At 43.7% G+C, this 13551-nt stretch overlaps 2 protein-coding genes across 4 annotated transcripts in view; one reads left to right on the forward strand and one right to left on the reverse strand.

The window, feature by feature from the left end:
* The window catches only part of LOC134957733 (uncharacterized), a 249114-nt gene extending 247617 nt beyond the window's left edge, over positions 1–1497 (forward strand). For both annotated transcript variants that reach the window (XM_063939846.1, XM_063939847.1), the window contains exon 6: positions 1394–1497. In XM_063939846.1, the coding sequence (XP_063795916.1) occupies positions 1394–1409 (16 nt within the window). In that variant the 3' untranslated portion in view covers positions 1410–1497. The remainder of the gene's footprint in view (positions 1–1393) is intronic.
* Positions 1498–1510: 13 nt separating this feature from the next.
* The window catches only part of PLPPR5 (phospholipid phosphatase related 5), a 629929-nt gene continuing 617888 nt past the window's right edge, over positions 1511–13551 (reverse strand). For both annotated transcript variants that reach the window (XM_063939850.1, XM_063939849.1), the window contains one exon: positions 1511–2132. In XM_063939850.1, coding sequence (XP_063795920.1) covers positions 2100–2132 — 33 coding nt within the window. In that variant the 3' untranslated portion in view covers positions 1511–2099. The remainder of the gene's footprint in view (positions 2133–13551) is intronic.

Genomic DNA, 13551 nt, shown 5'->3' on the forward strand with positions numbered 1-13551 from the left:
TAGCTTACAGTATGTGGAAAATATGCTACATATTTTAGTGACACTAAGAGGTATCATCATTTGTGAATTACATGATAGGTGGATCAGTGGAGAAGCTTATACCTATAATTTAATAGAATGTACTTGATAAAGGAACCCTCAAAGCTAATTGGTTGCTGTGGGCAACTTTTCCACTGGTCAACTTCTCCACTCTTTTCACTCCCTCAACCCTATATTTAAAAAAAATCAACAACTACTGTATACAAACATCAGATAAGAGGTTCTCAACACTTTTTTTTAGTTGGAGGTAGATCAGATCTTGGTAATCATTCTCAGAACCCATGGTAGAATTTTGAATAATGGAAGCAACTCTAAAAACCAACCATGCTGTGCAGACTTTAAAAACATTTAGTTTTGACTGAATCACAATTGATGGGATTAATTGGAAGATCCATTTTTCCAAAAATTCTCATGGGGCAATTTGGAGACATCATCAAGGAAGTTTTTAAGATTTGGTTATTTTATTTGATCAAAAATTTACCAAATCTTCTATTTTTACCATTAAACTATTTAACATTTTGGTAAAAATGTATTTGCAGTGCTTGAATTATTAGGAATGGTTTACTTTCTCTGTACAAATTTACAGACCTATTGTTATCCTAGGTCTGGGTCTACAATTGCATCTATAGAAGTGGTGGACATGATTGTGTTTTTTCTTAATAGAAGACAGCTATGTGCCCACATAGCATTCACTTTCCTTTAAGGATAATGTCATTATTAGCATTAGGCCACTATGAACACACTATTCTGCTAGTTTGTATGAACATAACCAGCTGGGATGTAATGAAATCCGAGATCGGTGAAGATGCAGTTTGCTGGCTGATCTTGGACATTTATCTAGTAGGTTTTTTTTAAAGGGGGAAATACTTATAAGGCAAAACAATGTCATTTAAGTGATTACCCCTTTAAAAAAGGTCAGAGATTGGCCGGCATCCCACACCTCCGGCAATCTAGGACTTAAATTTGATACTAGTTTTTTAAATGACATTCGGAAGTGTAATATTCTGTAACTGAACTGGTTTCAAGCATAATCTCAGATTCAGGGAGAGTTTTATCAAAGCTTGAAAAGAGATAATGTAGACAGAGATAAAGTACCAACCAATCAGCTACTGACTGTCATTTTACAGGCTACATTTGAAAAATGAGAACTAGGAGCTGATAGGTTAGTACGTTATCTCTCTCGACTTTATATTTTTCCAAGCTTTGATAAAACTCCACATCTTTTGACTAATATCACCCCTCCCTACACTATTTGGAATCCTGCTCTCAGTAGTTCCCTCTTGTGAGTATATGAATTGACTTTTATTATTCTTTTTCTAAACTATTGATATATGTATTTATGTTTTTTCCACAGATTCACGGAAGCATAAGCCAATGAAGACATGAAAAATACAATTTCTTTTTGATCCACGCCAGACAAATTTCCAAATAAATAAATTTTTAATTATGATACATTAATTATTACAGTAAAAATTTGCATTTATTTCCCTTCAAAACATAAGCACCAGTCTTGATATAACATAAAGTATAAATCATATAGTGAAATATATAACAAAATACCATGTGCAAACAGTATTTAGCACAAAACATAAATAAGTTTCTTTTTTTCTTTTGTACATACTAAATTGTACTAAATGGGAGATCTGTCATGCTAAATGAGCTTGAACAAACCTGTTTTTCTTTTTCTTTTTTTTTTCTTTCTTTTTTTTTTTTTAAAGTGATTGATAGAAAGTTCAAAACTGAAGATGTGAGCTAAAGTAGGATACTGTACATGGTTGATTAGAAAGTTCTAAGGACCAGAGATTGTGGGAATCAGACATACTGACTAGTGCACATTGCTAACACACCTTCAATGTTTTTCTGAAAAAAGTAAGGAAAACAAGTTATAATTACAAAACAACCTTCAGATGCGGACAATATTGTTGATACTGTAAAAATCATTAAATAGACCAGATACTGTAGCTTGTACTTCCTGCTCTTTTCAAATATGTCTCGGTTGAGATGAGTGGACTGTGAAGAGGGAGGAGGTCCAGTGCAGAGAGAAAGCGTCTATTTCAACATCATGTGACTTCTGCAAAGGCGGTGAGGTGGTTCTATAGAGGTAAATACAAAGAGAATTCACAAGTAAGTTCACAGCAAATAAAATATTGTTAGGAAGCTTGTCAGACAGGTCAGAAACAGAGATGGCACTTAGGAAATTATATACAGTCAAACAGCCATTTTACCTTCGCGTGTGGTATACAAGTTAGACAGTTAACAGATAGACAGTTATTAGATCGATACCATATGGTCGACAGTTAAAAGTCCAACAGGCTCAAAAGTCTGACATAGTCAAAAGGTCAACACAATTTTTTCTGTGTGTTATTTTGTGTTTTTAAAGATTTTTTCCCAAATTTGTTGAAATTTGGCCCCTTGCAGGCTTGCTTCACTCGACACGCTTCGGGCTCGGTTACTAAAGGTTACTAAACATAATTGTTTGTGACATTGACAGTAAATGATAAAAAAAGTTTCTAAAAGCATGAAATAACCATAAAAAACATTTGTCGACCTTTTGACCTTGTCAGAATTTTGACCGGCAACCTTTCGACCCTGTTGGAGTTTTGACTGTCAACCATATGGTGTCGACCTAATGTCGGTCTATCTTTTAACTGTCTGTCAACCGCCTCCCTTTACCTTCCTTGATTTTATAGTTTCCTAACACAATTTTTCCATTGTCTATTCCTTCTCTTTTTTTACATTTAAAAGCCTATTTATTTGATTTTACAGGATGGCTGCCCTTATTTTCTCCAAAATGATTACCCAGACACAGTGAGATGAGCATACACCCATTTTGTTTAGAGTGAAATATGCAAATTTGTACTGTGTATGCCCACATATAAAATGTACATACACATCTGTATTTAGATTATCAAGCCTTGGAGAGTGACCCATTGCATGGTGATAACCAGCCAATCAGCTCCTAACTGCCATGTTACAGGCTGTGCTTGAAAAATGACAGTTACAAGTTTTTTTGTTGGTTCTTTATCAATGTGCAATTTATCTCTCTCTAAAGCTTGATAAATCTGGGCCTTAGTTCTTTCTCTTGGAGAGGCAATTGAGGAGGGGAGAGGTATAAAAAAAGAAGAAGTTTGAGGAAGGCCGCACAGGAAAAAACTGTACAATATATAGTTACCCCAGAATTAACTGACACTCTTGGGATATTCTTTCCCTTAATTGGTCAATTGTGTACCTACACCAGATTGGTATTATTGGTAACAAAGATTTTGACGGTCAGTGGTGCTCCCAAGGGTATGGAAACATGTATCAAAAAAAGGGGACTTACAGAGAAGACGAAGATAACCCTGGTAGGGAGCACTCTTATCTGAGGTAACACAAGGATTTTTTATATTAAGTGAAACAATCATAAAATTACAAATTTTATTAGGTATGCCTTAAAAAATTATTATTTATAAATCTGCAAAAACCTGTGTGAATTCATTAATAAGTATGTGATCATAAACGAAAATATGTTAAAAAGTATATGTATTCTTTTCTAAATGGCCTCAGCCAAAAACATAGAATATATTGAGGTCCGTATGTGTAATGTTTCCCTTAACGCAATATGTTAGGAAATGAGGTGTATTTAAAAATTAAAAATTAAAAGGGGAGAGGTATGTCATGCAAATGCGGATCTATAGTAAAGGCATGTTTGCATTAATGAGGCAGACCAGCATGGAGAAATGCCTGTTAGTAGTGGCATCACTTGCAGATGCCTGAGGGCTGGTACAAATACACCCTGATGATAATGGTGGTTACCAACATTGTCTAGCCCCCTGTGTTTGCTTGAATGCAGATTAATCTCAGAAGCTGGTAGGGCTTCTTCCTTCATTGATCATAACTGTACAATATGATTTTGTGGATGGATCTCAGAATAAAATAGATATCAAACACATTTGCAGTGGATAGTTAACAATATGTGCAGACAGGGGTGCTTTAAGAGAGGAGGAGGCCCATGTGCAGCCTCCTCCATTCAGTCCTCCTCCTCTCTGCCGACACAGCGGCCATTTTCCCAGTGATTTCTCTACTGCACATGAGCAGAACTCAGTGAAAATGGCCGCTGCGCCATTTTCATTGTGATTTAACAATGATTTAACAGTGCTGCAGATGTCGGCATGGAACTCTGGAGGAGTGAGTATTCAAAAAACTGGGTGCAGCATGTGTGGCCCATTATAGATACACCAGTGGGTGCAGAGTATGCAGTGCACACAGGACCACTGCCCAGCCACCATTTTTCTTTGCTGCTGCTGGCCAGAACATAAATTCAGCATAGTTGCCAATTTGGAAGCAGCTGTCTGTGTGAGAAGCACCGGCGTATCTATAATGGGTGCAGGGGTGCCCATATCGCACACACTACACCCATTTTTTGAATATTTACCCCTCCAGAACCCCAAGCCGACGGCAGCAGTGCTGCAGAAACCACTGGGAAAATGGCACCGTGGCCATTTTCCTGGCGCTTTGCACATGCACAGTAGAGAAATCACCAGAAAATTGGATCTCTATTGCTCAGACTCTACAGCGCTGCCTGCAGAGAGGAGGCTGCACATGGGCCTCCTCCTCTCTTAACGCGACCATGGAGAGAGGGGTGTGGTACCCCCAAAGCTACTCAATTCCAATCTACCCAGAGAGGCAGGGAACTGAGCTGCCAACCGCTGAGTCAGTCTTGTATTGCTATGTACGATTATACATACCGACAACCTGAAAAACTTATGAGGTTTATAGAAAGTACTAAATTAATGGGACATCTGTAGATCTGAACACATTGTGGGGGTCATTCCGACCTGATCGCTTGCTGCAGTTTGTCGCAGCGCAGCGAATGGGTCGGAACTGAGTATGCGCTGGCACCGCAGTGCGCCGGCGCATGGCAGTCGTTGGTGCCCAGCGATCGCCTCTGAGACAGAGGCGGGCGCTGGGCGGGAGGGGGCTTTAGTAGGCGCGGTCCGGCCAACGCAGGCATGGCCGAACCGTTGGGGGCGTGGCGCGGCGGCTGTGTGACGTCTTATGCAGCCGCTGTGGCCAGCGGCAGCGACACACAACTCCTGGCCAGCCGCAGGAGCTGCGCTGGCCGGGAGTTACGCCACAGATACAAAGGCATTGCCTCTGTGTGATGCTTTTGTATTTGTGCGGGGGGGGGGGGGGGGGCGGCAATGACATGCGGGGCGCCCCCCCGCATGTCTGGAAACATGATAGTAGCTGTGCTAAATTTAGCACAGCTACGTCAACTCGGAATGACCCCCTATGTCTCTAGTCCACTCCATTCTATCACTCTCTGTCTGCTTTACAGGGGATCTTTATCTCAGGTAAGAGACAAGGGGGTATATTTACTAAGGTCTAAGGATCAGTTTTAGCAGTGGCGGAACTAGCGAGCGGTGGGCCCATGTGCGACAAAATGCTTTGGGCCCTCCCCCACTCATCCCATCCGAGTCCACCCCCTCACCCCTGGAGAGGATCTGGTGAGGGGGACCTGCTCAGGGCCAGGGAAATGGATACCTAGCAACAGTGCCGTAATTAGACATTTTAGCGCTGTGTGCAAGAAACGGCATCGGAGCCCCCCCTTCACTCCATGTAAAACAGGGTGTGGCTTCGTGGGGAAGGGGTGTGGCTTCGTGGGGAAGGGGTGTGGCCAGAAAATAATACCAATTCCTATAACGGTACACAGTAGTCTCCATTATTCAAATTACGCCGCACGGTAGCACCACTACAGCAGGTAGAGCCCCTTTTACACCTTACGGCGGACAGATTCCCCTTTTTACACATTACGGCAAACAGCGTCCCTTTTTTACACATTACGGCAGACAGCGTCCCCTTTTTTACACATTACGGCAGACAGTCCCCCTTTTTACACATTAAGGCAGACAGGATAGATAGATAGATAGATAGATAGATAGATAGATAGATAGATAGATAGATAGATAGATAGATAGATAGATAGATAGAATAGACATACTTACTGTTTCCGCTGGCTCAGGCTCCTTGTGCAGCTTTTGGCAGATCCCGGGCATTTAGGGAGAAGGAGGAGGTGGAGGAGGGAGCCGCAGCAGCGCTGTATAATTGGTGGAGGCGCTGCTGCTGCTTGCCCTCTCCTTCACCATAGCTGCCCTCCACCGCAGTGAATGCTGGGAAGCGCATCCCAGCATTCACAGCGGCGGAGGGCAGCCTATGGTGAAGGAGAGGGCCAGCAGCCCCTCCACTCATTACATAGCGCTGCTGCGGCTCCCTCCTCCACCTCCCTCCTCCTTCTTCACCCCCCCGGTAATCGGTGCGCTCCTCGGTAGCGGCGGCACACAGCGGCAGCCAGGCGGCATGTAATGAGCCATAGGCAAACTAGGCAATTGTGTAGGGCATCTGGTATGCCTAGGGGTACAAGCAGCTTCTGCTGATTAAAATGATATGCAGCATGCCTATATTCTGTGTGTAGCATTTTGTATGCAGATACAGCCACAGTCGCACACAGTATATAGGCGACGCAGCATATGGTGCCTCTGCCATAATGGCCACAAGCACCAAACTGGTCAGCCCAGGGCTGGAATCCCTGGAGATTTCCCTCTAAAAATGGTGTCCTATGCTCTGACCATTCAGCGCATCCTCATTCATTTCTTTGGAGAGTGACTGGGAATTACCTGTCACTCGCACCAGGACTGTTTAGAGCAAGTTGCAACAGTTTTTGGTTTGCCAAGTGTCAGAATGCCTAAATGGACTGAAGAGCATATTATCCCTACATTTTGTAAGTAATAAATTGGTGAACGAGGGATATGTGGGGAGGTTTTTATTTAATAAATAACTTCAACATACGGTGTGAGTGTGTCATGTCTTAGGAAAGGAAGCCAGCCCCCCTATTGTCCAATAGCAACCTAGACCAAGGACTAGTTATAGCTTTGCAAAGGGGAAGGGGGGGGGGGGGGGGGACATTTATTGATATTTGAAGCAAATGAAGCCCGCACAGATCACAATTTATCTGTAGTACTGTATTTCACTGCTTCCCCCAGACTAGCCTACCACAGTCAGGCCTATTGTTTGGGCGGGTTTGCCATTGTCTTAGGGTCAGTTTGCAAACCATCAAAACATCAATATGTGTTCCAATGCTCTAAAGTGTTCCAAAATCTGGTTTTTGGTTGTTTTGACTTTAGCAAATGGTCGGTTTACAAAACCAATGAATAAATAACCAAAATAGCATATCAACCTTTAGTAAATATCCATGAAAATATCTGATCTCTACCTAACATGAGAGGGTCCACACGGTGTGGTGGGGGTGCTAGTAGTTCCTGTACACAGACCAACTCATTTCTCTTTCTAAAATGCCCCGTGCATATGACTCCAACTTAGTATCAGAGCCTTTTTTGTTGTTGCTATACTTGTACAGTACAATAGTTCTTTTTTATGTATTATTTATTATTACTGCAAGTTGAGTACAGTAGTCCATTGATTTGTTACAACAAAGTTCCAAAGAGCCGCATTTACTAAACTGGACTTGATATAAGTGCTCAAGTAAATGTAGATGTTTCTTTAAGACTGGTTAGCTACCATACTATTCTGAGTTACAAATTGCTTTGTATACATTTTCTTAATTTACGTGAAGCTGTACCTATTTTTGGCATATTTATTGTGCTGTATTCAGAGGCATAGTGTACAGACATGACACCCGAAGCAGGGTCATGTCACGACGCCCCCATCCACCACCACACAAACATACATACATAGATTCACACACATTTAGGCACAGACATACATAAACATACACATACAGTATACACAGATATATACACATATACACAGATATATACAAATATACACACACAAACACAAATATACACACAGATATACATAAACACACACACATATATACAGATATAGACACATATATATATATATACACACACACACACACACACACACACACACACATAAATACACACACAAATATACACACAGATATATACAGACATACATAAACACACATATACACAGATATATACACACTCATAAACACACAGATATACACAGACATAAACATATACATATACACACAGACATACATAAACACACACACATACTCACACATACTGTATACAAAGATATATACACATAAACACTAGAGATGAGCGGGTTCGGTTCCTCGGAATCCGAACCCGCCCGAACTTCAGCTTTTTTTACACGGATCCGAGCGACTCGGATCTTCCCGCCTTGCTCGGTTAACCCGAGCGCGCCCGAACGTCATCATGACGCTGTCGGATTCTCGCGAGGCTCGGATTCTATCGCGAGACTCGGATTCTATATAAGGAGCCGCGCGTCGCCGCCATTTTCACACGTGCATTGAGATTGATAGGGAGAGGACGTGGCTGGCGTCCTCTCCATTTAGATTAGAAGAGAGAGAGTGAGATTGAGACAGAGACACTTGATTTACTGGAGCTTAGGAGTACTAGAGAGTGCAGAGTTTACTAGTGACTGACCACTGACCAGTGACCACCAGTGCAGTTTTATTTAATATAATCCGTTCTCTGCCTGAAAAAAACGATACACAGTGACTCAGTCACATACCATATCTGTGCTCAGCCCAGTGTGCTGCATCATCTATGTATAATATCTGACTGTGCTCACACAGCTTAATTGTGGGGGAGACTGGGGAGCAGTTATAGGTTATAGCAGAGCCAGGAGTACATATTATTAAAATTAAACAGTGCACACTTTTGCTGCAGGAGTGCCACTGCCAGTGTGACTGACCAGTGACCTGACCACACTGACCACCAGTATAGTATACTATATTGTGATTGCCTGAAAAAGTTAAACACTCGTCGTGTGACTTGTGTGGTGTTTTTTTATTCTATAAAAAACTCATTCTGCTGACAGACAGTGTCCAGCAGGTCCGTCATTATATAATATATACCTGTCCGGCTGCAGTAGTGATATATATATATTTTTTATATCATTATTTATCATCCAGTCGCAGCAGACACAGTACGGTAGTTCACGGCTGTAGCTACCTCTGTGTCGGCACTCGGCAGTCCATCCATAATTGTATACCACCTACCCGTGGTTTTTTTTTTCTTTCTTCTTTATACATACTACATCTCATTATCATCCAGTCTATATTAGCAGCAGACACAGTACAGTACGGTAGTCCACGGCTGTAGCTACCTCTGTGTCGGCACTCGGCAGTCCATCCATAATTGTATACCACCTACCCGTGTTTTTTTTTTCTTCTTTATACATACTACATCTCATTATCATCCAGTCTATATTAGCAGCAGACACAGTACAGTACGGTAGTCCACGGCTGTAGCTACCTCTGTGTCGGCACTCGGCAGTCCATCCATAATTGTATACCACCTACCCGTGGTTTTTTTTTTCTTCTTTATACATACTACATCTCATTATCATCCAGTCTATATTAGCAGCAGACACAGTACAGTACGGTAGTCCACGGCTGTAGCTACCTCTGTGTCGGCACTCGGCAGTCCATCCATAATTGTATACCACCTACCCGTGGTTTTTTTTTTCTTCTTTATACATACTACATCTCATTATCATCCAGTCTATATTAGCAGCAGACACAGTACAGTACGGTAGTCCACGGCTGTAGCTACCTCTGTGTCGGCACTCGGCAGTCCATCCATAATTGTATACCACCTACCCGTGGTTGTTTTTTTCTTCTTCTTTATACATACTACATCTCATTATCATCCAGTCTATATTAGCAGCAGACACAGTACAGTACGGTAGTCCACGGCTGTAGCTACCTCTGTGTCGGCACTCGGCAGTCCATCCATAATTGTATACCACCTACCCGTGGTTTTTTTTTCTTCTTTATACATACTACATCTCATTATCATCCAGTCTATATTAGCAGCAGACACAGTACAGTACGGTAGTCCACGGCTGTAGCTACCTCTGTGTCGGCACTCGGCAGTCCATCCATAATTGTATACCACCTACCCGTGGTTTTTTTTTCTTTCTTCTTTATACATACTACATCTCATTATCATCCAGTCTATATTAGCAGCAGACACAGTACAGTACGGTAGTCCACGGCTGTAGCTACCTCTGTGTCGGCACTCGGCAGTCCATCCATAATTGTATACCACCTACCCGTGGTTTTTTTTTCTTTCTTCTTTATACATACATACTACATCTCATTATCAACCAGTCTATATTAGCAGCAGACACAGTACAGTACGGTAGTCCACGGCTGTAGCTACCTCTGTGTCGGCACTCGGCAGTCCATCCATAATTGTATACTAGTATCCATCCATCTCCATTGTTTACCTGAGGTGCCTTTTAGTTGTGCCTATTAAAATATGGAGAACAAAAATGTTGAGGTTCCAAAATTAGGGAAAGATCAAGATCCACTTCCACCTCGTGCTGAAGCTGCTGCCACTAGTCATGGCCGAGACAATGAAATGCCAGCAACGTCGTCTGCCAAGGCCGATGCCCAATGTCATAGTACAGAGCATGTCAAATCCAAAACACCAAATATCAGTAAAAAAAGGACTCCAAAACCTAAAATAAAATTGTCGGAGGAGAAGCGTAAACTTGCCAATATGCCATTTACCACACGGAGTGGCAAGGAACGGCTGAGGCCCTGGCCTATGTTCATGGCTAGTGGTTCAGCTTCACATGAGGATGGAAGCACTCAGCCTCTCGCTAGAAAAATGAAAAGACTCAAGCTGGAAAAAGCACAGCAAAGAACTGTGCGTTCTTCGAAATCCCAAATCCACAAGGAGAGTCCAATTGTGTCGGTTGCGATGCCTGACCTTCCCAACACTGGACGTGAAGAGCATGCGCCTTCCACCATTTGCACGCCCCCTGCAAGTGCTGGAAGGAGCACCCGCAGTCCAGTTCCTGATAGTCAGATTGAAGATGTCAGTGTTGAAGTACACCAGGATGAGGAGGATATGGGTGTTGCTGGCGCTGGGGAGGAAATTGACCAGGAGGATTCTGATGGTGAGGTGGTTTGTTTAAGTCAGGCACCCGGGGAGACACCTGTTGTCCGTGGGAGGAATATGGCCGTTGACATGCCTGGTGAAAATACAAAAAAAATCAGCTCTTCGGTGTGGAAGTATTTCACCAGAAATGCGGACAACATTTGTCAAGCCGTGTGTTCCCTTTGTCAAGCTGTAATAAGTAGTGGTAAGGACGTTAACCACCTCGGAACATCCTCCCTTATACGTCACCTGCAGCGCATTCATAATAAGTCAGTGACAAGTTCAAAAACTTTGGCCGACAGCGGAAGCAGTCCACTGACCAGTAAATCCCTTCCTCTTGTAACCAAGCTCACGCAAACCACCCCACCAACTCCCTCAGTGTCAATTTCCTCCTTCCCCAGGAATGCCAATAGTCCTGCAGGCCATGTCACTGGCAATTCTGATGATTCCTCTCCTGCCTGGGATTCCTCCGATGCATCCTTGCGTATAATGCCTACTGCTGCTGGCGCTGCTGTTGTTGCTGCTGGGAGTCGATGGTCATCCCAGAGGGGAAGTCGTAAGCCCACTTGTACTACTTCCAGTAAGCAATTGACTGTTCAACAGTCCTTTGCGAGGAAGATGAAATATCACAGCAGTCATCCTGCTGCAAAGCGGATAACTGAGGCCTTGACAACTATGTTGGTGTTAGACGTGCGTCCGGTATCCGCCGTTAGTTCACAGGGAACTAGACAATTTATTGAGGCAGTGTGCCCCCGTTACCAAATACCATCTAGGTTCCACTTCTCTAGGCAGGCGATACCGAGAATGTACACGGACGTCAGAAAAAGACTCACCAGTGTCCTAAAAAATGCAGTTGTACCCAATGTCCACTTAACCACGGACATGTGGACAAGTGGAGCAGGGCAGGGTCAGGACTATATGACTGTGACAGCCCACTGGGTAGATGTATGGACTCCCGCCGCAAGAACAGCAGCGGCGGCACCAGTAGCAGCATCTCGCAAACGCCAACTCTTTCCTAGGCAGGCTACGCTTTGTATCACCGGTTTCCAGAATACGCACACAGCTGAAAACCTCTTACGGCAACTGAGGAAGATCATCGCGGAATGGCTTACCCCAATTGGACTCTCCTGTGGATTTGTGGCATCGGACAACGCCAGCAATATTGTGTGTGCATTAAATATGGGCAAATTCCAGCACGTCCCATGTTTTGCACATACCTTGAATTTGGTGGTGCAGAATTTTTAAAAAAACGACAGGGGCGTGCAAGAGATGCTGTCGGTGGCCAGAAGAATTGCGGGACACTTTCGGCGTACAGGCACCACGTACAGAAGACTGGAGCACCACCAAAAACTACTGAACCTGCCCTGCCATCATCTGAAGCAAGAAGTGGTAACGAGGTGGAATTCAACCCTCTATATGCTTCAGAGGTTGGAGGAGCAGCAAAAGGCCATTCAAGCCTATACAATTGAGCACGATATAGGAGGTGGAATGCACCTGTCTCAAGCGCAGTGGAGAATGATTTCAACGTTGTGCAAGGTTCTGATGCCCTTTGAACTTGCCACACGTGAAGTCAGTTCAGACACTGCCAGCCTGAGTCAGGTCATTCCCCTCATCAGGCTTTTGCAGAAGAAGCTGGAGACATTGAAGGAGGAGCTAACACGGAGCGATTCCGCTAGGCATGTGGGACTTGTGGATGGAGCCCTTAATTCGCTTAACAAGTCACGGGTGGTCAATCTGTTGAAATCAGAGCACTACATTTTGGCCACCATGCTCGATCCTAGATTTAAAGCCTACCTTGGATCTCTCTTTCCGGCAGACACAAGTCTGCTGGGGTTGAAAGACCTGCTGGTGAGAAAATTGTCAAGTCAAGCGGAACGCGACCTGTCAACATCTCCTCCTTCACATTCTCCCGCAACTGGGGGTGCGAGGAAAAGGCTCAGAATTCCGAGCCCACCCGCTGGCGGTGATGCAGGGCAGTCTGGAGCGACTGCTGATGCTGACATCTGGTCCGGACTGAAGGACCTGACAACGATTACGGACATGTCGTCTACTGTCACTGCATATGATTCTCTCAACATTGAAAGAATGGTGGAGGATTATATGAGTGACCGCATCCAAGTAGGCACGTCACACAGTCCGTACTTATACTGGCAGGAAAAAGAGGCAATTTGGAGGCCCTTGCACAAACTGGCTTTATTCTACCTAAGTTGCCCTCCCACAAGAGTGTACTCCGAAAGAGTGTTTAGTGCCGCCGCTCACCTTGTCAGCAATCGGCGTACGAGGTTACATCCAGAAAATGTGGAGAAGATGATGTTCATTAAAATTAATTATAATCAATTCCTCCGCGGAGACATTGACCAGCAGCAATTGCCTCCACAAAGTACACAGGGAGCTGAGATGGTGGATTCCAGTGGGGACGAATTGATAATCTGTGAGGAGGGGGGATGTACACGGTGATATATCGGAGGATGATGATGAGGTGGACATCTTGCCTCTGTAGAGCCAGTTTGTGCAAGGAGAGATTAATTGCTTCTTTTTTGGGGGGGGTCCAAACCAA

Source organism: Pseudophryne corroboree, chromosome 9, assembly GCF_028390025.1.
Source record: "Pseudophryne corroboree isolate aPseCor3 chromosome 9, aPseCor3.hap2, whole genome shotgun sequence".
NCBI lineage: Eukaryota > Metazoa > Chordata > Amphibia > Anura > Myobatrachidae > Pseudophryne > Pseudophryne corroboree.